Source organism: Carassius carassius, chromosome 43 (assembly GCF_963082965.1).
Source record: "Carassius carassius chromosome 43, fCarCar2.1, whole genome shotgun sequence".
Classification (NCBI taxonomy): domain Eukaryota; kingdom Metazoa; phylum Chordata; class Actinopteri; order Cypriniformes; family Cyprinidae; genus Carassius; species Carassius carassius.
Genome location: NC_081797.1, coordinates 9,452,489 through 9,479,849, shown reverse-complemented (window position 1 = coordinate 9,479,849; position 27,361 = coordinate 9,452,489). Strand labels below are relative to the sequence as shown.

The 27,361-nt window shown below is 36.2% G+C and overlaps 1 protein-coding gene and 1 long non-coding RNA gene across 9 annotated transcripts; one reads left to right on the top strand and one right to left on the bottom strand.

The window, feature by feature from the left end:
- Positions 1-701: 701 nt before the first annotated feature.
- pax6a (paired box 6a) lies at positions 702-18,276 on the top strand. 8 transcript variants are annotated; one of them, XM_059535956.1, is made up of 15 exons: positions 702-1,072; positions 4,689-4,837; positions 7,023-7,094; positions 7,313-7,366; positions 8,185-8,208; positions 10,316-10,446; positions 10,792-10,833; positions 10,924-11,139; positions 11,409-11,574; positions 14,984-15,142; positions 15,341-15,423; positions 16,012-16,162; positions 16,272-16,384; positions 16,593-16,734; positions 17,396-18,276. In XM_059535956.1, exons 4-15 carry the CDS (start codon positions 7,354-7,356, stop codon positions 17,479-17,481), a joined length of 1,326 nt encoding a protein of 441 aa, XP_059391939.1. In that variant the 5' UTR covers positions 702-1,072; positions 4,689-4,837; positions 7,023-7,094; positions 7,313-7,353; the 3' UTR covers positions 17,482-18,276. The 8 variants fall into 8 exon arrangements, with proteins under 8 accessions (XP_059391939.1, XP_059391934.1, XP_059391941.1 ...); XM_059535951.1 differs by lacking the exon at positions 7,023-7,094; XM_059535958.1 differs by lacking the exon at positions 8,185-8,208 and having other exon boundaries at positions 703-1,072.
- A 5,082-nt stretch (positions 18,277-23,358) lies between these two features.
- Positions 23,359-25,341, bottom strand: LOC132124803 (uncharacterized). Its single transcript, XR_009426800.1, has 3 exons — positions 25,117-25,341; positions 24,518-24,750; positions 23,359-23,490 (listed from the first exon to the last, which is right to left on the bottom strand). It is a non-coding gene; the product is annotated as an uncharacterized LOC132124803 (long non-coding RNA).
- Positions 25,342-27,361: the final 2,020 nt, after the last annotated feature.

Here is a 27,361-nt window from a genome sequence, read left to right as displayed (position 1 = left end):
AGCATCCCCATCTCGCGTTATTGACAGCCTGATAAGCGGGGCCAGGCCGTGCGGTTTCCAGAAGTCTGCTGGGTTGCACCGGTTTCACTGGGTATAAACGCCGGCAGCACTTGATTCTCATCTGTGCTCTCCCTTTTCAAATTTTCACAGTTCTACGAATCTGCCATAATCTTTTGTACAAAGATATAATCTTTAATTAGGTTAATATTAAGTAGGCTAAGGCTACGTTGGCTGCTAACATAATTTATATATAGGCTATATATATATTATTATTTTTTACCTGATTAAATTTAGGTTACATTCTAATGGTGACAGTTTGTAAATAGCATAAATGAACCGCAACGTTGCTTATTTTCTATTATTTTAAATTTCACTTAAAAAAGTTCATTTATAGACCTATTCACACCAAAACGTTTTCCTTCCTTTTTTTTAAGGAAGCATAGGCTATAAAATAATAGTCGACTTCACTAATTCAAACAGTCTTATTAAACAGAGTTATTAAGAGAGATGAACCTTAAGGAAACTACATGCTATGGTTTATAGGTTCTCAAATTGGCACACAATAGACAGCAGTCCCTCCAACTTCCCGGTTTGGGGAATGATAAATGGCGTCAAGTGTGACGTGCGCCGTCACTCTAGCCAATCACTGCCAGGTTGAGGTTAATATTAAGAGAAAGTTGATAGCGAGACGAAGACGTCTTTTTTATTCCGAGCCACGTTTAAAGAAAGAGGTATTTTCAACAAGACAACACAGTTAATGTGCGAGGTTTGCGTGTGTCGTAAGAATCTCTAGGGAGAGTCCAAAGTTGGACCTTCTTTCATCTGTTAAACAGGCTAGTATTTTCATCAACACATAGAGGGGCTTACAATATCTCACAACTTTTTCCCGTGGCTCCCTTTTCGACTTGTTGGACTGGATATTATTTACTTTGGGACTAGTTTCGTGAATCGGATCCGGCGGGGCTCTCTCTAGACACTCTTTACTCTCTCTTGAGGCTCATTTGGAAACGTGCCTCTCATAACGAAATCACTCATATTCGCTATAGAGGAACGGGCTTTAGCGTTTGTTCAGGTAAGTGAGTTTACAAGGTTCCGAATTGTACTTTAAAACATGTTTTCACAAATGTTATGACATCAGATTGTCGCGCTGACAGCATTTAGGTGTCTGTTAATCTCGAACACTACCTAATTTACCATGAATTTGACTGCCATGCAGAACTTTATTCCTCTGAAACTAGGCCTATGCCGTGATATGAATGTATTATTCTTCAATACTTGACACGTTTTGACACCATGCCAGTCAACTGCTTTATGTGCAACATAATGTCATTTAATTGGGTTGTAACGTCTTCAAAGACATTTGTAAACAGGACATCATAATTATGAGTAGCCTAATGTTATCTGTCAGATAAGCCTAAATATAATTGTAACATATAATCATTTAAGTAAGTTACAACTTTGGTTTCATTATTATAACAATGCGTTTTCATCATTTAAAAAACACTAAAGCTTTCTTTAGTAAACAAAACAAAATTGATTGGCTAACCTATTTGAGGGAATTTATAAATAACCTACCTTCACCAGTAATTTATAGAATAAAATTGGTGTCTATATAAAAATATTTTCTATTAGCTACTAAAATTAATATAGTAATAATAAATAAAAAATAATTTATGGTTTCCGCAAATTAATATTTTATATAGGCTAGCATACAAAGATATACATTTTCCATAAACAATAAAATTCTTTCTATTAAGCGGAATATGTGTATATTTAACAACTGTTTATTAATATGGCTACTATGCAAATTACACTATTCAGTATTGATATATAACACAGTCGTTAGAAATTCATTTCAAGATTAACATTACCATTTGACGTGCAATGCATAAGAATTTGCCCTGAATGAAGATTACACGGTCCATAAATTATGTCACAACTGTCATTTTATCGAAATATTTAGATGCTTACACTTTACGCAGCTTTAAAGAAACACACTTTCAGTGACTAATTAAAAAAATAAAACATTAAGGCTGCAAAACATCTTTCCTCTCAAATAAGAGCGAAAGGTAGAACGGTAATAATTAAAATCATCAGCCCACAACAACTTGTCTATTATACCTAATGAAATGGAACAATGTGGAACTTGCTTCTTGGATCATGGCGCCTAGAGTTAGCCTACACAGAAGGGCCCTTTGCCAGTGCGGTGGTCGATGTCGCTGTGGGCAACCACACCAAAAAACTTTGGTAGGTCCCCTCCCCCAGAACATGGAGACTGGATGTGGACTGAATAAGAGCCAGCCTATCTCTAGTTTTATCTCTCTCTATAGACCTCTCTCTCGCTCGCTCTGACGTCAGCTGCATTCAGCTGACACCCCCCCCCCCCCATTATTAGTTTTATTCTCTCTGTTGAAACTTTCGTGAGAGGCGAGGCACCGTCTATTTTGCCTGAGGGAAATAGCGACAAGATTAGGTTCTTTTTCATGACCAAACACCACTGACTGCTAATCCGAACTGTGCTAATTGATGGGAGGACTACAAGAGTCCATCCGTGTGAAATGTCTGGAGCTAGTCAAATATTTGATGTCGACCAGCCTTTGAAACAGGTTGGTTTAACTATAGAGCAAATATATAGCATGTCCTTGGTTTCCATAAGCATGCTTTAGTGGCTTCTTATTTCTGTTTTATTTCGTTCTTTTCTAAAGAAATACACTGTTCTAATTAAACGTTCCAATTAGAACCAAAATAGTTTCGAAGTGTGATGTCATGGAATCTTCCATAGGCTATACATAACTTTTTATTCACAAAATTTTGCTAGGCTACTTTAAAAACAAACTGATTGTTCCGAAGAACCTAATTTTAAAATAAAGGTTGTTTATTTATTTTAATGCATTTAGCAGACGGGTTTTATCCAAAGCGATTTACAGTGCATTCAGGCTTTCAGTTTTTACCTAACATGTGGTTCCTGGGAATCAAACCCACAACCTTGTGCTGCTAACGCAATGCGCTACCACTTGAGCCACATGAACACTTTTTTTGAGTGTTAGGTTAAAACTGCTCTATTTTAAAGACAATCATCAGGCTGCTACGAATATATTAAACAGGATGGAGTCTAAAAGAAACAAAAAACAAGCGTTTGAATCTCAGTGCAGTAGCACAACGTGTTGCATTTCAAGCTGAACTTTCTTCTCCGGTGGATCCAGCAAAACTTGAAATGGGAAGGAGAGGGAAATTATTCGAAAATATCAAACGGCGTGGCGGGGTCGCACCGCGGGACCCGAGATGACAGTGCATGACGGTCGCGCCAGCTCATTATCCGACTCCCATTCAAGCGGCCTTTCATTGCGATGCAGACTCTTTGGCAGTATCGTTTGTTTCCTCATTGTGCTATAGTGGGGAATGCAATGGTTGTCAGAGCTCGCATTCACTTTCGCGATAGTTTATTGATGAGCTCCGACTTTTAGCACTTTTCACATGTCAAAACGAAGTCAAGTGTATGCAACCACAGCTTAATTTTATGCTCCGTGCGTCCCAACACATTTTGCCTCTCTTTAAAGCTGTCCCACCATGCTATACGTCCCCCTCCCCTCTCCATTTCTTGTATCCCAACCCGGAATCTATTCCACTCCAGTGAACGGGTGGAACACCCCAAGCTGCGAGTGGCGAGCTGAGAGTGCAGCGCATGTAACCTCGAACACAGGCGCGGGGGGGTTGCTTTGGAGTTTACCGAGGTGTGTGCTAATGTCCAAGCAATCAACAAATGTAGTTTAAGTGTCCGGCCATGGACGTAATGATATTTTCATTTCCCCCTTGGCAACCCACGACACAGAGTTTCTTTTTCTCCCGCTGAAAACGACAACAAATCACGCTATTAATGTAAATAGTATGGGGTCTCCCAACTGATCGTTGAGCGCGCGCTGTAAAGGCGGATGACATTCTCAGACACCAAGTCAACAATGACACGTGGAGAAAGTTTGGGCTCGTTTCAGTTGACAAGAGTAGCGTGAACAGACACAATAATAACGGACTTAAGTAAAAGTTTTAGTAATAAAGCAGATCAACATTTAAGAAATGCAAATACAAATTTGCTTGTTTGGTATTTAGCAAAAAAAGAAGTAGCCTACTTCCCACGGCGAATTCTCATAAAAACATTGCAGTATATATTCCAGATAATTGCAAGAACATGCTTTTATGACGAAAAAAATAATACCATGGTACTTCCTGGTACTTTTTTTCAAGTGTCGAGTTACACAGAGTTTTATAATGTGAATGCCCAAAGGCATTTCAATGGAAAACATCTTCTCTGGAGAGAATCATATGCTTATGTGGAGTAAATCGAGTGATTAAGTAGGGCTGAAAACTAGCTTTTTGCTCGGCCCTGTTTCCCGCTCTGTCACCGGGGCAGGAGGAAGTGTTTTGCTGGGAGATGATGACAGAGGTCAGGCTCAGCTAATGGGCCACTGAAGAGGAGAGGAGGCGAGGCACAGACCAGGAACACATACATTAATACACGAGTGCTATCACCAATCAGCATAGGTGCGCGCCCTCTCTCTCTCTCTCTCTCTCTCTCTCGCTCCCTCTCCCTCTCTTTCCCCCTCTTTCGCCCACTCTCTCCCACGAGCGCACATTTTTCAGTCTCGAGCAGTCTTGACATCCCATTTTATTGTCAATCTTTGTTTCCTTCGCAGGGAATTAAAATTTTCCACCCGAGATCAGTTGGAAACTATAAAAGACAAACTGTTTGAGGACGATTTTCTAGGACTTCAGAGTCTTCTCCTTATTGTAATCGAAGTATATCAGCGAGGATACGAAGGCATAGGAGCTATGCCTCAAAAAGGTAAGTTAAGAAATGTTTTTCTTTCGAGCAACTTGCACGCATGTGCACCACTTACAAGTGAAATTGCTAAATGCCCGCTAGGTTTAAACATACATATATATATATATATATATATATATATATATATATATATATATATATATATATATATATATATATATATATATATATATATATATATATATATATTAAAAAACTAGTGGTTTGTAAATAATAATTATGGGAAAAAGTTAGTTATGGCCTTGAAGAAACTGTTTATCAAAACAAAAACTTTCAAAGAAAAGCACGATACTAAAAAATAAGACGTAAAAGCTGCACAACCTCGTGGTGTCAAACTCTAATGGATTTTCCCGGACACTCTTTGCCTTTTTATGCTTTAGTTATGTCGAGTTTTGTGCCAAGCAAAGTTCTTATTTATGACAGAGGAAAGCAAAAAGTCACAGTAGGCCAAGACCGCGATCAGTCGTGAAAATGGGAACGCAATGACCAGATGAGGTGGAGTGTCAGGTTGAATCACACCATCACATTCAGCCGCGCGCCACCACCAAATCGCACCGTGAACTTGGTGTTTTGCTTTTCAGTCAGGGAAACGCTGCCTTCTTTGTCCCAGACTAACTATTAAAAAGCAAAATTACGTTAATTTTTTAACTTTAAAATTAACAGTTAATTAACTTTTTTTTTTTGTTGTTAAGTTTGTAGTACAAAACGAACAAAAATATGATCGATATTATATTTGTATCTAGTCTACTAAATCTATGTGTATTAGTTGTCTTATAAAAGTCTACTTTCCGCAGAATATCAAAGGCTTAAATACGTGTGCTTAATTAAGAGCCTTCATGTTGCACATTAGAACAAAATGCAGATTAGGCCCTGTCAATTACAGATAGCACTATTAAAACAGATCATTAACTAAAAAGATGAGTCAAGACAGAAGACCTTAAGTAGCCCACGTGGGAAAGAAATACTGAATGGTTTACTTCGTATAAAATGTAACCGTGGGTATTAAAAATGTTTATTTGCAATCCAAAAATGGTTTTGAATTAATGCAATGTCAAGAGAAATAAAAAAAACCTGTGAAACGTTGTTAAAACACTTCTGAATATATATAAAGAGTAAAAAATTATTTAAAAAAGCAATACAGTAAAACACGTATTTAAATATAAATGAAACTCGTGCAACGCTGGCTGGCGCTTGGTGTAGCCTATGTATTTATTTGTTGCTGTGCACTTTAAAACGCGCACACAATCTATCTACGTAAAAAGGAAAAGAAATCAAAGCAGTGAGTATTTCTTCAGTGGCCTCCTTTTCGGTAAATGTATTGAATGGGTTCTTTATTGCAATTGTCTTTTACCAATTGAGCGCCCCACTGCGCTGTTGTATATTTTTTACAGCTCTTAACGACACATACCAGTAACACAATTACCTCCAGATACTTATAACAAGAAATTACTTTTCTATTTCGCGCAACGAGACAAACAAAAAGGCATTGAGGTAACGGGCACCGGGTCATAGTGAGCTGCACTGGCTGTTGCGGGTGAAGGGGGTATGCTGGACCGGGTGTAGGAGGAGGAGGAAGAGGAGGAGGGGGGCTCGCTCCCTTCAGCTCTTTGTATTTTCTGAGAGTTGTTGGTACGTTTAGTTGGAAGCGGTGTAGCTAGTTAGGGAGCCCGGGTTTTACTCTCTGGGTTTTGGTGTAGAGGGAGAAAGAAAGCTATTGTTAAAATTCAGCGGGGCTTTGTCGGGGACCCCTCACCCCCTCCTGGCTTTACTTTTCCAGCGCAGCCAGGCGAGGTAGACAGCGTGTGTCACCAGAACAGAGTATCTGAAAGAGAGGAAAAAAGTAGGCCTTGCCCACAACATTTGAAGTTTTCTAATCATGAAGGTCAGGGGAAAGCAGATACAAGTACATTATTTGTATAATAATAATAATAATAATAATAATAATAATAATAATAATAATAATTGTTTGACATTATTATTATTCAGATAAACAATTAAACTTATAATAAGAAAACTATTTTAATTATAAACATTGGATTTTTTTAATTAAGCCAAAATTTATTATTGTCCAATTTATTCGTCATAAAAAACAGTATCCTAAAAAAGCTAATATTAGGTTTAGTTGTAATGCTAAATAAATAATTTAAGGATAGGTGTACTAATAAATTGTTTTGCTTTGTCCTAGGGATATTTTAATAGAGTGAAGCAGATGAGAGTCTATAAATTGTTTTAAGCGGACAGTCAACTCTGTTTCCAGGCAAGTTTTAAACCCTGGACATAAGTGTATTTGTGGAGACAGTATTTTTTGTTCTCACTTTTTGCAGCATGAATGCAAAAATAAAAATATTGGGCTTCGGCCCTCACAATAATTGTCCGTAACTTTCTTGCACACAAGTCTTACACGCAACGCACAGCAATACACTTGATTTATAAATGTGAAACTAACCATTACTATTGGTTCTTTATGATTAATAGAATACTACAACCGGGCCACGTGGGAGTCTGGCGTCGCGTCCATGATGCAAAACAGTAAGTGGTGTTCTTTACTTTTTCTGAAATGCGTTTTTATTATTAAAAAGAAAGGTGAAAACACAAGAGAAACGTGAGGGGCGTCTAGCCAGCAAAGCATTTGTTGTGGTATATTAGTGAAGGCAGTTTACACTGTACGTCAGGGGTGCTGGGCGTGTGCATGCTGCCAAAATTTTTGCCTGTCATTCATACAGCTCCCTCAAAGCAGCTAAACACTTGCATAGTATAAGCTAAACTCATTGCTTAAGCCTGACTTTAACAATTTTAGAGTTTTATGGAACATCGTGAGCCATTATTAAAAATTCTACAGGCTACATTTGAGAGAGCGAAAATTATATTCCCAGCGACAAATTCTTTGAATTGCAAAAAAATAAAAACTCACAAGGAAGCCTGCATAGCTACACAACCTATTTAGAGTGTCTAACCCATATGCTCTTTGCATAATTGTGTGTGACTGTGTGTGTTAGAGAGAGAGAGGATGTTTCTGCTTGACTTGCTTTTAAATAATTGCTGAATTAATGTTAGCATCGGTGGCCAATCCACCTAGTCCATTAGCAGAGACGAAATTGACATTGCATGATTTTGATGGAACGTCTATCATGTTTATGAAACACCGCGAGAGTGAAATAATAGACTGAGCTTTGATGCAACATTGAGTGCTGTAAGAGCATGAATAAATTACATGCGCGGATGTGTCTGTGTCTTTGAGATGTGTGAAAGCCAACTAGCAAAACATATACTTAGTCATTTGTGGAAAGTATTGAGTAAGTTATGATTACAATAAATGAGACATATTTTCTCTCTTAATGCTGGACAAGAGGTGTATGACATCTGTAACGAAGGTGTGTTGAATGTCATCCTCTCATTTCTGTTGCTTTTATTGTTGTAAGTGCCAGTTTTTCTTGCTCTGTCCCCATACTAACGACTGGTGTACTGTGTTAGTCACTCATTTTGACGTCTATAGATTATTTCTGTAGGTGGAATGCTTTGGAGTTTAAGCGGAGCGTTTAAATCTAGGTCAGCTGACGTGAAGCACATTACACTGTATGAGCGATGAATAAATAAAAAAATATATATTCTAACTTAAAAAAATATATTATGGAAAAAGGCCTTGAGATAAAAATAATAAAATATTACGCACCGAGAAAAAGTTTTTGCCTAAAAACTTTCTGTTGGTTTTTTTTCTTTTTAAGGATAAACGGTGTTATTGTACACAAATGTTGTCGTGTGATGTCTCGCGTGTATTACTAAAAAGATATCATTCGGGTTAGGCCTTTGGTTTGTTTAAAGGTCACAGGCGGCAATCCAAGCTTTGTGCTAATAACTCTTGGGTGTATATAGAGAGGAGCGTCCAAATTGACACCATATGTCTTCTTATTAATTGATTAGAAACAGAGTACCGCGCGCGTAATGATTGCCACTGGGCAAGACCGACACCATTCACCTTGGGGAATTATAGAACGATTAAGACTTAACCTTTCAAGTGAAAGTTTGATTTTATATCCTAATCTGCGTTGTTGAGCTCAAGTGATTGTATTTTTAAAGAGGTACGGCATTTGATTTCAAAGCCAAATGTGTCTATTTAAAACTAATTTCGAATTAAACTGCGCTCCGAGAAGGGATATGGATTTTCTTTCCGCCTTCCTTCGTCTTAAGTGTGCCAGAGATGTTATCAGAAATAATTCTCAGGTAGTGTGCATAATAAAAATAAAACATTTGTGAATAATTCAGATTTTATATTTCGCTCTGCAGATTTATTATGCATGAACCTACAGAACAAAACAGCATCCCGCAGACTCGCTCCCAGTGCGTAAATATAATGGAGGTTTATCACTTGGGAAAAAAAGAAATGTCACTTTTAATATATTGAGGACGAGGCGCGCCCCCGTGGACGTTCACGCGCACAGCCCCTGGCTACCTTAAAATTAAGCTTCCCTTAAAGGGGAAATGAGTAGAGTCCAATTTAGTCTGAGTGATATCCAAATGCAGACAGAAAGGGTCGTTTTATCATGCTACTATTTGTCGTGACGATGCGATTTTCAAAAGCAGAGCGATGTCATAAAGTGACATGCCTGCCACAAGTGCTCCAACTGATCTTTTCAATTAGCCTTCCATGCATGATCCAGGGCGACTTCCGCCTATTTCCAGAAATTAGACTCAAACTTGACATGCAGCTAGCTTTATTTTAAAGACAAATGTCAGACAGGCTCATCATATTTTCCCCCTCTTCTATATTTGGAGCTTATTTATTGCAAAGGAGCTTGTGCTCTTGGACTCAATTTAACGCGAAGCTTCGGAGGGAAGGGAGCTGAGAAGTAGCAATCTGGGAAGGCTGCTTTTCCGTTTTGGCTACAGGTTTGGTGCCTTTGGTCTGCTTTTTAAGTGCTTTTCCACTGACAAAGTAACATCAGGCTGTGCCTTGGTTAATGCTTTTTTATTTATTTTATTTTTTAAGTTGTTTTACTCAATGTGTGAGGCTATGGTTTAAATCATGGCAGCGTTTAAGAAGTTTTAATATAATGCCACAAATAGCATTACGCCATCTGATCCGTTTAAGGCTTTGCAAAGATGCGCAAATCTCGGCTCAGTAGGTTGGAGATGTTTTGCTCCAGATCATACGAGAGCGCTGACGCTTAATCAATGTTCTGCATGTGTAATTATATTACAATGTGCATTAGGAGATTATGATATTACGGGCACATCTGGAGAACAGTCGAAAACATATGACAGCAGTAATGACCGGCTATGCTGATTTAAAAGCGATTTACTCTGAAGATTGAGATTTGTTGACAATGCTCTTGTAATGCTTGACTCATTATAGACAATCGCGACCTGAAGGCTTCTATTGAAAACAGCTGAGATTGGATTCTGTTTAAATAGAGTCTGTATTTTGAGAGTGGTGCGCTAAATGCTTGGTGATTTACAACGGGATCTTACCTTCTTTTTAAGGTCACAGTGGAGTGAACCAGCTCGGCGGTGTGTTCGTCAACGGCAGACCGCTGCCAGACTCCACGAGACAGAAAATAGTTGAACTCGCTCACAGTGGCGCGCGGCCGTGTGACATATCCCGGATTCTGCAGGTGATTAGAATGCATATTTTGAGTCTAAAATATTGATACAGTTGTTTTGTTTCACATTTGTGCTTTCACACTTACTTTTTTCCCAGCTGTATAGTAGTTTTGAAATTTATTATTATTATTTTTTAAAGTCCTTGCATTATGAATGCCAGCGAACAACGAGGATTCATTTCAAATTTCATTTTTGAATGCATACACAGTGGTCTTGTGGAATGGATCGAAGCACTCTCAGTTTTTCCCATTTGGCAATTTTTACAATTGGCAACCGATATGCATTTTAAAAAGTGCATAATTTCTCGTACCACTGAAGACGAATTTTTCGTGTTAAAGGTATTTCTTGTGTTATAGACCCATGCTGATGCAAAAGTCCAAGTGCTGGACAATGAAAACGTAAGCTTATCATTGCTTGCAGCATACACTTAACATTTCACACTAGTTTTAAATAATGTATGTGAATTGTTTCTTTTGTTTTCTGTCTAGGTGTCGAATGGCTGCGTGAGTAAAATCTTGGGTAGATACTATGAAACGGGCTCCATCAGACCCAGGGCGATCGGAGGAAGTAAACCACGAGTAGCGACTCCCGAGGTGGTCGGCAAAATTGCCCAGTACAAGAGGGAGTGTCCGTCAATCTTCGCGTGGGAAATCCGAGACAGGCTGCTATCAGACGGGGTCTGCACAAACGATAATATACCCAGTGTAAGTTCATTCAGAGAACTTAATGCGTAATAGTTTAATGCACTTTTTAAAAAGCATGCACTAATGACACTGAAAGTGAACATTCTGCAACATCGGTCTTCCCCGGCCGCTGCTGTAATCTCCTCTACACCAGAGGACAATGCAATGCGATGTAATGCTCTGGCATGTAGGCCTGTGCAGAAATGGGGCCAATTGTTCCAAAAGCCAACATGCCACATCGCGGATGCGCTCTTTAATTAATGTGCCGCATCTCTGGGTTCGTCTTTCAGGTGTCATCGATAAACAGAGTACTGCGCAACCTGGCTAGCGAAAAGCAACAGATGGGCGCAGATGGCATGTATGAAAAGCTGAGGATGCTGAACGGTCAGACCGGCACGTGGGGGACCCGGCCGGGATGGTACCCCGGTACCTCAGTGCCAGGACAGCCCAATCAAGGTATGGCTATTTTACTTTTCTTTGGGCAAGGCTGTGTCATAATGGGCATCGGATTCGCTAAACTTGATTGTTATTTTGCTTACTGGAGTGAATTTATAATTATCATTATAAAGATAAAACATTTCCCATATTAATAATAAAAGTAGCCCATACTTCGTTTACATGTTTTAAGTAGCCTATTATTAGATGATAGCCTATAAACAATTTAAATAATTTAGGCTATGAAGGTTACACGGAGTTTCATGTACTGTTATAATATCAACAATTTAATGACGTTTGAATAAATAAATGCATTAAATACCATGACTATAATAATTAATAATAACAATGCGAGTTGCAATCACCTTCACAGTTCTTAAAGAACGCAAAATCGAATAAACAAGGATTACCTGTATACAAAATATGTTTCTGTCACACAGAAAAATGTGTTGTGGGGACAGTTTTGTCGCTATGTAATAGCTCATAATAGAGAACGTTTTGTTTCCCATTAAGGCGACATAAATACGCGTTTAGTTTGAGGAGACTGCCGTGGAAATGTTCCACCGGAGACACCGACATGATATGGCAACGGCTGCCAATTAGACAGAATTAGACAGAAGAAAGACAGACATATAAAAAGATATGAAAAATATAGAATTAATGTCTGTGTAATATCGGGTTATCAAATCATTGACTTGTTTACTTTACAGCAACTACAAATAAATAAAAATGCAACGTTTTATGCAATGAGCCAATTACGTTATATATTATTTAACATGTTTTTATGAATAAAATAAACATATTTACTTAAAATACAGTGTAGGATACGTCTATGGATTAATTTGAGTTCGCATATCATGCTACACAACCTACATATTTAATAGCCTACTGTTTATTGACATGTGGCCTCGTATACGCACTATCTGAGACAAAAACTCATATAAAAAAGCTCATTTATTTAATCCTGTGGATTAATTGGCAGAACTCTAAAGCATCTAGTTTTTTGATTTGTTAAGACAAATATTAGCCTATAAAACATAACATCACGTTACAACAACAATCATCAATCTGTGACTGGCTATTTTTTCGATTCTACAAACATAATGCTTTTATTTTTTATTTTTTATAGCTAACTTATATCATTTTCACTTCTATCATTTCGAAGTCCACTCTCAAAGTAGGCTATTAGTCAGGGTGAGGTTTCAGAGCGAGACAAATATGGTCGCAATCTGATGAATGTCACGCAACACTGAATAAAATAGCGGATTCATCTGGGCTGACAGGACGCTAAAAGAGACAACTCTGTCGCATTCAGAGGACTCCTAACAGCCCCTCCCTCCGTCATAGGCTCGTGGTGCTAAAGCCGTCTAAAGGATTTGGACACTTTTCTTTTTCCATGGGTCCTCGCATGTTTTGATCAAGGCCTTCTCAGCTGAAAGATGCCGCGCTTGTTTTGCCACCTTTTTGCTCTCCTTCCGCCTCACCGGTTACGACAACGCCCCAATAAGGAATTATTTTATTTCCCAGCGCCTTTCTCAGAGAAAACAAATCCGAAATCTGGCGACAGTCGTTCAGGCTTTTGAGAACAGGCCACACATTCGGATTAGCTCTTGAAAAGTGTGAATACTAAACACAAAGACCTTTTAAAACTTTCTGAGAACATAGAAATGCACTGTCTTTGAAAATTAAATGACATGAAGAAAAGGAAAGCTATTAGTTTATTTATGTAGCCTAATACTTCTTGCTACATCAGTAGAAGAGTAACCATGTCTAATTTACAACATATCAAAAAAGTATGGAAAAGTTGATTTTTGACAGCATATTTTCCCAGTGATTATGCATACACCGAGCTTCATTATAGCCTCTAAATCAATATTATTTTTACTCAGTTCACCATCTCCATTAAGCTAATAATCTACTTTAAAAATACTTTAACAACGTTTTACACTGTAGTTTTAACTAATTTAACTTCATATTGTTTCCTATAAATAAACACATGTATTTTTACTCCATGGATAGCCAAATGAAAAAAAATTACATGTGTTTATTTATGTTAATATGTAACAATCTTATATATCTAATATTTTATATATATATATATATATATATATAAAAGATTAGATATATTAGATTGTTACATATTTTCACATTTCTAAAAAAAAGTTCTAAGGTAGATATAGGAAAAAAAGGAACAATAACTCATAAAATGATTTAATTGATAATTATTAAGATAATTAATTTTTTTTTTTTTGGACTTGGGAACTAAGAAACAGGTTCTGTGTTTTCCAACCGGTCAAAATTGTGATGTTTACTGATCCTATGAACATTATTATAAATACATTCATAACATACCCTTTAAATATTTTATATACCAAATCATGACAGGTTATACATGGCTTCCTTGTATAGGACACAGAAATCATCTTTCAGACAGTAAGCAGCTGGGTGGCCATGTGACTACTTACACCTCCATCCATGTAAGATTCCAAAAAGTTTTGGGGTTTCATTAATACCTCACGACTCCCCGCAAAGATCAACGTGTTTCTTTAGAGTTTTCGAACTCCAAACTAAATTTTAATTTCAAATGTATCTGGTGAGATGGCTTAATAAAGCACTGGTGTCCGTCAACACAGCAGGTTAAAGCTTATCGACTCACAGTTGCCACTCCAGTCCTTTAGTCTGTGAGAAACAAGAGGCTTCGTATTTAGATGTCTCACTCACGGTGGCCTGGCTGTTTTTCTTCCTGCGCCTATAAGAAGGTATAAATCCTAACCGAGGTTGAACGGGCCGGCTCTAGGGACAGTGATTAATGACAGTAGAGCATAAAGGTTAACACGCCGAGCTGAAAAGTCTGTTGACTGGAATCCTCGTGCTACAATGACTGCTGGAGAGAATCCTTTTGTCACCCGCTCCAATTGTGTCCTCAAAATTCAACCCACGAAAGTTTGCCATCCGTCCTCCCAGCGAGTATTTAAGAGCTACCCTTACTCTCCTGTATTGTGTGGCTGTGAAAGCATCCCTCTCCTATTCAAGTATTGGTGGTCACCTCAATAGCTCTGCAAACTCCCATATGGTGGCCGTAGCCTAATTGAAGAACTCAGGAATGAAAAGGGGGGAGAGGGTGTTTGGTTTTTAAAAAACATTTCAGAGGATCTGAAAAGGGTTCTGGGACATTTTATCGTATTTCTGTAAAGCCCTCAAGCTCGTCAGCCTTTGTGACTCGATGTTGAAAGATCTAAGTGAGCGTGCTCTAAATGTTTTCCCACAACATCGCAGAGGGTGATACAGAACGCTCCACTAATTTTCTACCAAAATCTAAATATGACAAGCAAACCATGATATATCTTAATTAAAACATAGAGTCCAAACAGAGAATGAGAAGTGGGAATAAACAGAACAAATTTACATTTTATATTTCCTTTCCTTCCAGATGGCTGCCAGCAATCAGACGGAGGCGCTGAGAACACAAACTCAATAAGCTCCAATGGAGAGGATTCAGATGAGACCCAAATGAGGCTTCAGCTAAAAAGAAAACTGCAAAGAAACCGCACATCTTTCACACAAGAACAAATAGAAGCACTTGAAAAAGGTAAACAAGAAGATTCGAGCTAATATATGAAAGCATCTGTAGACTAGCTTCAACTGAACAGCATAATCACACTTCATTTCAAGAATATAACTTTTGTAATCTTTTATATTCAAATGAAATGACTCTGCATGAAGTTTAAGCAACCATTGTGTAACAGAAAATGACTCAAATTATTATTTCTTACATTTTTTTTACCAGAGTTTGAGAGAACGCACTATCCTGACGTTTTTGCAAGAGAGAGACTTGCTGCGAAAATAGATTTACCAGAAGCAAGAATACAGGTGAGTGAAAAAAACTCAAAAATCGGATGAATAGACATAAATTGGTACACTTCATAATAATTTGCCATTGGCAATCTTTTAAAATATTATAATAAATGGCTTAGCCACTCAAACAATGTCAAACAGTATCATATATATATATATATATATATATATATATATCCCTGCATTTTTCTTGGCTGCTTGACTTAAATATTTATGTTAAAATAAATTTGATATATATATATATATATATATATATATATATATATATATATTAGTGTAACATTTCACAAAATTAATTTGTAGCAGATATGTATTTAAATAAAATATATATAAAATAAAATATTTATGACTCATTTTGCACTACACAGTTTTTTGACCAATCTAATATTCTTTATGAGAATGTCCTGCCCACTAAAACCACCTGCTATTTATATATAATAATAATAATAAATGAGCTAGGAAATACATCAACATGGAGATTAAGATTTAAAGGGGAACATATTAAATACAAAATTGTCCGGTTTTATCTTTTTTAATCCTAGATAGAGATTGTTCTGTGTTGTTTTAAAATGTCTGATAACTAACTAAAGTAAGTCTCTCCAGGTGTGGTTCTCAAACAGGAGAGCAAAATGGAGGAGAGAGGAGAAGTTAAGAAATCAAAGAAGACAAGCCAGTAACTCTTCGAGTCACATACCCATCAGTAGCAGCTTCAGCACTAGCGTTTATCAGCCAATCCCTCAGCCCACGACGCCAGGTAAAACCTCCACCACGTGCATATTTGTGACTCACGAGGGCCTTAAGCAAATACAACTGAAAATTGACCAAAATGGTATGTTTAGATTATTCCTTCTTTTTTTCAACAGTATCCTTCACATCAGGAGCTATGCTGGGAAGATCGGACACAGCCCTTACGAACACATACAGCGCCCTGCCACCGATGCCAAGCTTCACCATGGCCAACAACCTTCCTATGCAAGTATGTCTACATTTGTCAGTTTAGTGCCTTACACTGTACTATATTGTTCTGTGATATGTTGGGCTTGCCTTAGTATTTTAAAGGATTAGTAATTTGATATTTCTGAGCACTGTAAAATCTTTTGCTATTACAGCATAGAGGTCTGTAAGGCTGTTTCTATCAGATGTGAGTGTTGCTGAGAGATCTGCCCTTTTTTACCTCTCCACAGCCCAGCCAGACATCATCCTACTCCTGCATGTTGCCCACTAGTCCTTCAGTGAATGGGCGGAGCTATGACACATACACCCCTCCACACATGCAGGCACATATGAACAGCCAATCAATGGCCGCCTCAGGCACAACCTCAACAGGTAAGTGCTTATTCCTCTACTGAAGCAAAAAAATCTAATAAAATTGTAATACAATATATTCTTTTATTAAAGATTTTTTATATTTTCTTCAATGTTTTTACATTTTTAATTCAAATAAATTAAAATATCAAATAAATAAATAATTGAATTAACATTTGTATACCATTTTCTTTAAAAAAAAAAAGCAGGAAATGTTCTGAAGTAACATATGTGACACATGAGCCTCAATGTTTTATTAAATATTTTTAATATTGAATTAATTTTTTATTTCAAATTTCTAGTGTATATTTAATATTTTAGAATATACAAAAATGAAAAAAGGGTTTAAAATGTTTTATTCTATTAGATCATTTAAATATTTTATTTTAAATAAATTAAACAAATAATTTCATATTTTTTGTGAAAATTAGGATGGCATTTTATGAAGCTCCAAAGTCACATGTAACACTTGACGAGTCTTAACTTTTTCAGAAATTTATTTATAAACTGATTAAATATTTTTAACACCTAACTTATTTTTACTTAAAATCTCTTAGTTCATATATTGATTTGTTACATATTAAACATGCATACTCCTTATATGTTTATTTATATATAATTGCTCTTAAATTACATAATATGACAAGTCTAAATATTTCCGCATGTTTTCACCATGCTACAGGTCTAATCTCGCCTGGAGTGTCTGTACCAGTCCAAGTGCCAGGCAGTGAACCAGACATGTCCCAGTACTGGCCCAGACTACAGTGAGAACAAGACACACGAGAACAAAAAAAAAAAAAAGAAAGAAAACAGAGGAGAGGAAAAGAGAGAGGAGCTTCTTAACCTCCTGACGTCTTTCTGCTTCAAGGCAGGGCTATTCAGCAGTATTTAAGTGTGGAAGGAAAAGAGAAGGCTCTGAAGGACCTTTTGTACTGGGATAGTGCCACTTCTCTATCATTCTTTGGACACAAAGACTTGAAGAATAAAAGAGAACAGACTTCTGTAAAGTGCCCGGTATTATATCGTAAAATGAAAAAATGAAGAAAAAAAAATCTGTTTTTCAGTTTCCAACCTAAGTCATTTTGATGTATTTGTACATGTAATGGCCAATTGTATGTTATGACAAAAAAAAAAAAAAATAAATGAACAACTGTGGATGGACTGTCAAACCAAGTTGGTCTTACATCGGTGAGAGGAAGATCATTTGTGCAGGCTTATTCTTCATTCTTTTTTCATCATCAGCTGATATCAAGAACTGCCCATTTCTGTTTCAAATGTGGACCTGTAGAAACAAACAATCTCTGTATCATTTCAAGACAAAAAATAGCAACAGAGTCCAAAGGAAGCCAATCCAGAAATTGTTTTCCAAAGCTTGCAGACAAAAGTAAGCTGTTTGTTGAACATGGTGACTGCTGAACCGGAGGAGGAAAATGTTTGGTAGTTTAAAACGGTAGATTGTGTCTTCTGTATAATTCAGTTTTGCTTATGTCAAAATGTGAGTATTTGTCTTCCCTAGAAGTCTCGCAGAACAATTTCTTTAATAAAATTAATTTCATTTTATAATTTCCTTTGAATATTCAATACATGCTTTTCACTGAAGGCCACTTTTTAAACATAACTACCATTAATGTAGCTGACAATAAGAGTGGTGTTATATTTATACAATCATCAATTCATCCAATCTCATACGTTCTTTTTAATAATTATTAATTAATTTGCTAATTTTAAGTGTTTAGTCTCAAGCAGATGGTTCTGAAACATTAAAATGAATAATTAATATTAAGAGAAAATTGAATGCAAATTTACAAAGACATGATTTAAAATATATTTATGTACCATATTCATCCAAGTCTGCATTCATGATTACATTGCATTTCCATTCAGAAATAATTTGAAACTCTCATATGTATGTGATTCTTGTAATATTTCAATAAGCCTGTTCTCTTTAAAAATAATCTGCATGTTAATAATGTTGTGTCATTTAAGTTAAATTGTTTCATAAAGAAAATGAAGAACAACAAGTGGGGCTGCATATTTAGAAAACGTGTTCACTTCATAGCTTTATGAATGCTATCGGCAGGGTTGCCAGGTCTGCGTAACAAAACCATCCCAGTAGTTGCTCCTCAAAAGCAGCCCAATCATGGCCAAAACAAGCCCAGTCACATTCTGGGGGGAAATGGCTATCAAAATCCCATTCTGCTTCCAGGAAGTCCCACCTTGGTCGCAAATGTGTTTCGGGGGACAGTGGATTTCGCTTCTCCCCACGGACTCAAAACAGCCCGTGGCAGCAGTGTATAAAAACAGCCCAATTTCACAGGAAAGCTGCAGACTTGGCTACATGGGCTATCGGCATGCATTCAAGAAATGTTTTAGAAATTATAATATTTGAAACACCACTACGGATATAATGTGAAAAGTAGCAAACAAAAAGAACTCAAGAAATCAAAAGCATAAAAAACAATCTTATCTTACCAGTAAGTGTAAAGAATGATTGCAGGGTAAAATATGTGATTTTGCCCCCTCGGGAGACCCAGCAGGGAGGGAAACGTAGAGAAGAATCCTTACAGGAGAGCGGTCGGGTATGTGTGACTTGGCCTGTTCGTCACGTACAGAAAATACATTAGGACCGTCAACAAAAACATCTACAAAGACAAAATGATACAGTAGACTGGAAAATGTATATCATTTGCGTATAACTAAACTAAATTTAAATGACAGTCATCTATGTTTTGCTGCATTGATGTAATTAAAAACCGAGTAGAAGTTCGGAACGCAAATTTGTGTTGATATTAAAGACAACAAAAAGAAACAAAGAGCTAAACTTCAAGCTGACGGTTTAATTTAACTGTTGAATTTATGAGATGGCACTGTTTACATTAGCATAAAATCATATTTAATTGCAGGTAATTCATCATATAATAGCCTACGCTGTGGGAGTTTGAGTACTGGATGAATGAAGCATCTATGAATTGTAGGCCATGCCTCTGTCATTAACAGCCGCAAACAGTGTATATTAATAGTTTAAGTTGTTGCAAAGTTCAACCATTCAACAAATCAGTATGTTTAAATAGGCTACTGTATATGCAGGAGATTAATTTGAAAATACTGTAATTTAAGTGTCTGATAAGTGCATTTTTAACATCTGAAAATATCGTTTTAAAATGTCTAGTGAACGGTTTAGTGCCAAAGAAACTTTGATAACTTAGAACATTCATTCAAAAACAAGTTTCTTACACCAAAGCATGACCATTTCTACTTCCTTTCTCTTTTTTTATACATAGGCTACTAAAAGTCAACCAAAGTACACACAAGCCATCCATGTATGAAAGCTGGTCAGAAACAGTCTTGTCGGGGTATGTTTTCACACCAGCGAGCACAACGCTAAGGAGACTTGCGATGGGACATGCGTTCAGCCTGCAGCGATCACATTTAACCCACTTCGAAACGGAAACCCCAGATATGTCTGTTTCATGTATATGACTGTGAGAATTTGACTTGATTTGGTTGTATGTTTAGTCACAAGAGGACTTCAGAGGTGGAGAATACCTCTGATTGAAAGTGAGGCAAGACTTTATTTTCTCCAGCCAAGGAACAAACAACGACAGACCTTTCATTTAGGTTCATCTGCAAATTTTTTCAGTGTACAGTCATGACAAGAGGCTACGAGATGTGGCCTAGTGGTTTAAGCACATGGCCGTGAACTGTGTCTGGGAGACACAAGCTCAAATTTAGCTTGTGATTTCCTCTTTCCCTTCTTCTCCCCATCACCTCTTTTCCACTCCTACTGTATCAATGAAGTGGCAAAAAGCCCCAAAATAAAATGTAATATTATAAAACTAACTGTAAAATTGTAATATAATGCATTACATCAAATAATAAAATATTGAAGTAATAAAATAAAGAATAAAACTAGATATAATAATACATATTAATAAGTATTCAATAATTGTAATTAATTTACATTAGTTAGTAAGTTAAATAAATATACTAAAATAATACAATTAAATACCAGGAAAGAACAATACTGACCAATAACACATTTATTATTTCTGAGTGGACAGAGATCTCTGTGTGGACCACTGGCTGTTGTCAGACTCCTTGTGCAAACAAAAAAAAAACTCACTGTATTATTACATTTGAGGGCAAAATTAATGTTTGGAAATGTAAACTGATATATTCTACAGACACATTACAGCAAAAGATAGAAATAACTGAATTATCTGGTGAAAATACTAGTGTTCTAATAATGTTGGCCACCACTCTATATATATGTGTGTGTGTGTGTGTGTGTGTGTGTGTGTGTGTGTGTGTGTGTGTGTGTGTGTGTGTGTGTGTGTGTGTGTGTGTAAAAAATAAGATGTAACAGGGAAGAACAATACTGAAAAATGACGATCAAGTCCAGATTATTAAATAACATATCCATAGTGAATTAAAAAAATACTGCATAAGAAAAAAAGAAAGAATAGAAATTAAATGAAAATTAAATAAAAAACACAACAGAGAAGAAGAATACTGAACAATTTAAGATGATCAGTTTAAGACTCTTAAATAACACCTCTGTTGAGAAGCCGTCTGGTGTTTTGTAGGTTGAATACAGTATGTGCTAATCGAGTGAGTCTGAGTCTCAGGCCTCGCTTGCATGAAGCATTTAAATCGGAGCAGAGGAAACCCAGGTGTTTCTAGCCCATAGCTGTGCTGCTCCCCACCTCAGCCCCAGCACTTACTGGATTCTGCCAAACGCCTGGGCTGTTTCTGACAAGTCTAGAGGCCAAAGCTGCATCTCTGCTGAACGAGAGAGACAGGGAGAGAGAGAGAGACACAGAGGATGAGGAGGAGGCAAAATAGACCAATGAAAAGCTAGAATGAGGGAGATATTTTGTCCTTTTTCTGCAGTCGAGAAGCATTTAAATATGACAGGACACAATTATGGTTCACTCTGTTGTTGGCTGCAGATGCTCTGTTGTAATTCTGCTCTGAGCATCAGTCTGAAGGGTCTCTGTGTTGCAGACCCCTACAATAGAGTTAATGCAGCTGTGTTTGAAATGATAAACACAAAGGAAATGAGGCGAAAATACAAAGACGCAAAAACAAACCAGAATCAGGCAGTAAAAAACCAACCAGTGAACATATTGTATTGTTGATTGCAAATCTATACTGTAGTCTACAAGACCAGTACTGAGAATGCTTCTATTCTGCATTATTAATACATACATACATACATACATACAAACATATGTAAATACACGCTATATATATATATAGAAAGAGAGAGAGAGCGAGAGAGAGAGAGAGAGAGAGAGAGATAAATAGATAGATAATTTGAAAAATATAAAATAATATATTCATATAAAATATTAATTTAATTGTTATATATTTAATATATACCTTGAACATTTATTGCAATTATTACATAAATATTTATATGATATATTTATAAACTATTTTAATATATATTGACATAAATTGTTATATATTTTTTAAAATCCATATAAAAAAGAGTATATAAATATAATAAAATATGTTTATAAATCCATATTTAATTTCCAATATAGATTTTATAAAATATTTAATAAACACTTATTTTATTATTTATTTACTTACTTACTTATAATAACATATATTATTATATTTACATTTAAATATTTTTTAAATCTCTCTCTCTCTCTCTCTCTATATATATATATAAATTCAATCAGATTTTTTTTTTCATTAAAGCTCAAATGAATATATATATATGTCTGGATCTGAATTGTCCTTTGTGCATGCTTGACAAAAAGATAGATAATGAGAGAAAGAAGGCAATAAAAGAATAAAGGATTGAAAAACTAAGACTCGTTACACTGAATGAGGTTTATAATGATGGTATGTTCCATCAAAATGCTATTAGTCTAGTGGGAGGCTATCCAATGAACGCCCTGTGCGTAAAACCACAGAATGCTTTCCAGAGAGTGTAAAGAAGGGTTATCAGTCTGTCTGAGAGGGGAAAAGACAAGTGGCTGTTGGTACTTGGGCAATAATGCTTCAGCATTGCATTGTATAAATGTGTGTGTATCTTTTGCCTGCCAGTGCTTTATACTGAAGCTTGTAATTTAGAGTAATAGCCACTTCACACGTCCTCAGATAGCCCAAACCCCTCCTCTCCATGCCCACTTCCAGAGACAAGCTCTGCTGACCAAATACTGCTACTTAATGAACTAGCACAGTTAAGCTTTATTGAGAGGCCTTGCGGTCAGCCACTTGTGAACAGAGTCAGCGGGTGAAGTGATACTTCAGCTCACCTAAAGTGAGTCAGTGAAAAAGCCTCTCAAAAACTACTGAGATGATGGAGGAGTTTTGTTTGCCTATATACATAAGAGTTCTTATTATTTGCACAAAAGTGTGCAAAAAACATTGTCCAGTTAAAAAGTATGATAAAAAAGTATCATTATACTGGTTACTTTTACTTAGTTTTGTGTATTTAGTTGCCTAAGACTTGCAAAACAATATTTTTCGAAAAACTCTGTTTAGATTGCATGGAAAAGCAAGTGACCTTGAGTCCTGACATCCTCTCTGTGCTTATTTTATTATGTTGAAGAGGTGGAATTTTCAGAGAAAGGATTTTGGTAATATTTTGTGTTTATAAATGTGTTTAATCGTATTACCTCTCCATTCACAAATCCTGCAGTTGATTACAGTAGTGAAAGCTGGCTGGCCTCGGCCAGGTTTTAACAGATAGTGGGATGAGCGTCAGTGCTGTAAGAGGCAGGACAGATGAGTGACAGCAGCTGGCAAAAAGAGCTGGAGAAACAACAGGCCAGACACGCTGAGCATGAATGACACACACTTACACATTATTAAATAACACACACAGACAGGGGCAGCGGCTGCTTTTCAACAATGGAAAAACACAGATATAATTTAAAAAAGTAAAATAAATGCTGCTGATAAAAATAATGCTTCTAAAACTATAAATAAACAGTAAAATAACTTTATAACTTTTTTTTTTTTTACTAATTTTAATAATGTACTAAATAACAAAAATAATTGTCCACGTTTGGAAGTGCATTTAAAAAAAAAAAAAAAAAAGAATAATAATAATACAATCTAAACTAAATTTGTAAAATAATTATTAAAAATATACAAAATTCATACAATATAATATAATATAATAATACAATACAATACAATACAATATAATATAATATAATATAATATAATATAATATAACATAATATAATATAATATATCGTTTGTGCTGTCAAACGATTAATCACGATTAATTGCATCAAAAATATAAGTTTTTGTTTACATAATATGCGTGTACTGTGTATATTTATTATGTATATATAAATACACACACACACACACACACACACACACACACACACACACACACACACACACAGTATATATTTTGAAAAATTTACATTTATTTACATGTACTGTATATATTTATATTCATATAATTTATATTATAAATAAATGTTTAATATATAAACATTTTTTATATACATGCATGTGTGTGTATTTATTTATACATAATACACACAGTACACACACATATTATGTAAACAAAAACTTTTATTTTGAATGTGATTGTTCAAAATAAATTGTTTGACAGCACTAAATATAATATAATATAATATAATATAATATAATATAATATAATATAATATAATATAATATAATATAATATAATATAATATAATAAACTCACGTGACTCATGTCCACCACTGACTCATGTAAACATTTGCACACAAGCTCAACTGAAACACAGATATACACACTCAGCAGATGGAAAGGGGTCTAGTCTATACACCTCACCCTTGACTCCTCTTTTTGGAGCGACTCAGGACACCCCAGTCAGTGAGACAGACAGAAAGCGGCGTCTTTCTGGACCAGGACACAGTCCTCTGAGCCAGAGCTCGTCATGGTGATGGCAGCATGGCAGTGCTTCTCTATTGTAACCAACCCCCAACTGTGACTGTGGGACAGGGCAAAGGCCCAACTCTCCTCTCAAATAAAGCTTGTCACCCTAAACACTCCCTTAGACCAGGCTAAAAGAAGAAGCAGCAGCATGAATAGCAGAACATGCTAACAAAACCGTCAATGCTAACAACACCAGCAACAATGAATGGCCTGCGCTGCTAGAGCCAAAACTCCGGGCCCAAGTCTCACTAGAATGTAACTTTATCTTTACACTATTGATGGCTCGGCAGTGCAATGCCCCAAACACATGTTTTTGGTCGTGACATAAACAATCCCTCAACAAAAACACTGCAGGAGTGTGAGGACTAAGTGCTAGCGGGAGCTCCACACTAACAACTCTGTGCAGTTTAGTGGTGTTTATATCACTAATGTGAGTGAATAATTTGTGACCCAAATACCATGATTTCCTCAAACAGAGATTAAACAGCCCTTACCATAAGAACGGCATCAAAGGAATTCCAAAGCTTTGGCCAGAGTTGCTAACGACAGAAGTATTAGGTGCTAATTCCTGTCACTTTTTTGGTTCCTGGAACATTTTCCATACAACATTCAAGCTAGTGAGGACGATTAACACAAAAACGGCTTTTAAAACAAATGTATAGGGTACTTACAAGGATAAATATAGAGAAAATAATTATAAAATAAGGAATTCTGACATGATTAGCATTGTAAGTTAAGCATTAGCATTTTACAGGTTTTAGTTGTATGAATTGAAATAAACAAAATATTGTATGCTGACTCAAAATTAGAAAGTAAATGGGAAAATCAGAGATTTATTTGCATGTTGGATCCTTGATGCAGTGGTTAATGCTCAAAAAGAGCTGTGCTGCTGACATGGACATGCAGGTCTGAGTTTTGAACCAGTCACATTCCTTATATCTTCCTGACTATTCTCCACTATTCTATCAGTTCATCTATCAGTTTTATTACATTATTAGTGTTATATATATATAAATTACATTTAAGTGAGCATTGGGCAATTTAAACAGTAAATAATAAAAAATTGTGAAAATTAATTTTTTATCCCAAATATTGGCCAATAACATGTATCTGATATGTTGCGTATCACTACTGTCAATAAAATATAAAAAGTCAAGAAATAAAGATAGATAGTAGATTCATCCACATTGTATTACTCCTGTGAAACTTGTTCTACTTTTACAACTTAATACATTTATTTACTCACACCACAGTTAGGCCATTTTTAAGCCGTTCAGAGGAAACTCCTAAGACACATCTAGACATCTGTGTGCGCTCTTGGATTTCCTTTGAAGGGGATGATTAAGCTTGTTTTTCAGCAATCCTAGCTCTGTGCCTGGCCCACCACTTCTGTCTGGCAGTAATCTTGAACCGAAATTCAACCCTACTGTTAAATACACAAAAATTTCTCTGCCTGCCTATAAGCCCTGAGTCATCTAGTGTTACGTGCCATTGTTCACCAGGACTTTTGAATGACTCTGCACTCCTGACACAGGAACAAGCCCTGAGCAGATGTTTTACTAGGGTGGACTAGTCTTTAAGACTACATTAAAACATCCTGACTGGTAAACGAAGGTCTTTGGGTGCTATGGATCCTAAAGGTGAGAGGATAATTATATCAAATATACTATAATAGAAAAGGCAATGAAGGTAGTCTTACCTAAATCTGTAAAACCCCTATGCAAAAAACACAAACAAGCCAAATGGAGAAGCACACAACTCCATAAATATTTCCTGTATGCCAATCAGACCTTGTAAAGGGCACACTGCTTGCTAGGGTCGCTCTTTACTTATTGCTCAGATTTGAAAAACAGATTCTCTGAGGATTGCCTGCATGAAAAGGTCATTTGTTATATATATCAGCAACATATTCACCTGGAAGTAAAAGGACCTTTGGAATATGCTGAACTGATCATGGTTACGACCACATAGGTAGAGAAAGTTAGATAAAAGAACGTGCTATTTCCTGACAGGTTATTTATAAACCGAGAATGGACAACGTCCCACGTGGTAGCATTTGAAAATGACTGTAAAATCTTAAAATATATAGGTTTAATACATTTGGAAACAACGCTGATGAGAATATATATATATATAAAAATTGGGGAAAAACAGCTGCAATTCAGCACAATAGAGCAAGTTATGTGGATATTTGTGTATACTTATGAGTGTGTACTATGTGTTTATGTTTGGTGCCCGGAGCTGAATCAAGGGCAGCATGGGCTACAGCATAGACAGGCCAGATAGTGTGTGTGTGTGTGTGTGTGTGTTAAATATTTGAAGAGTGTGAGGCTTGGCCCTGGGGGTGAGAGCAAGACACACTGCATGAGCAAAATACATGTAAGTGCTGCCTTCAGAATAAATACACAGGCATTGCGAATGTAACAGTGGGATGAACTTTGACAACATATCTAAAGGCTATTTACATTTTATACTGTGCACACACACACACAAACATCCCATAATACAGTGTCCAAAAACCACATTAAATATTATTACTATTATTATTACATTCAAATATCATAGAAAACTTTATAAATAAAACATTAGTGTGAGTTAGTAATATATAGAAATTCAACTCATATTTCACTTTACTGCTGTAAAGATGATGAGAAAGCCATCTAAACATTTAAACAGGTGTCGAGAAGGACCTGACCTGTATGTGAGAGAATGCATGAATATTAATGAGCAGGCGTTTAC

What these genes read in the sequence shown, in the direction of transcription:
- pax6a (XM_059535951.1), top strand. An exon ending in ACATATCCCGGATTCTGCAG is followed by an intron (nt 10,447 to 10,791) that starts GTGATTAGAATG and finishes CTTGTGTTATAG; the next exon opens with ACCCATGCTGATGCAAAAGT. An exon ending in AAGTGCTGGACAATGAAAAC is followed by an intron (nt 10,834 to 10,923) that starts GTAAGCTTATCA and finishes TTTTCTGTCTAG; the next exon opens with GTGTCGAATGGCTGCGTGAG.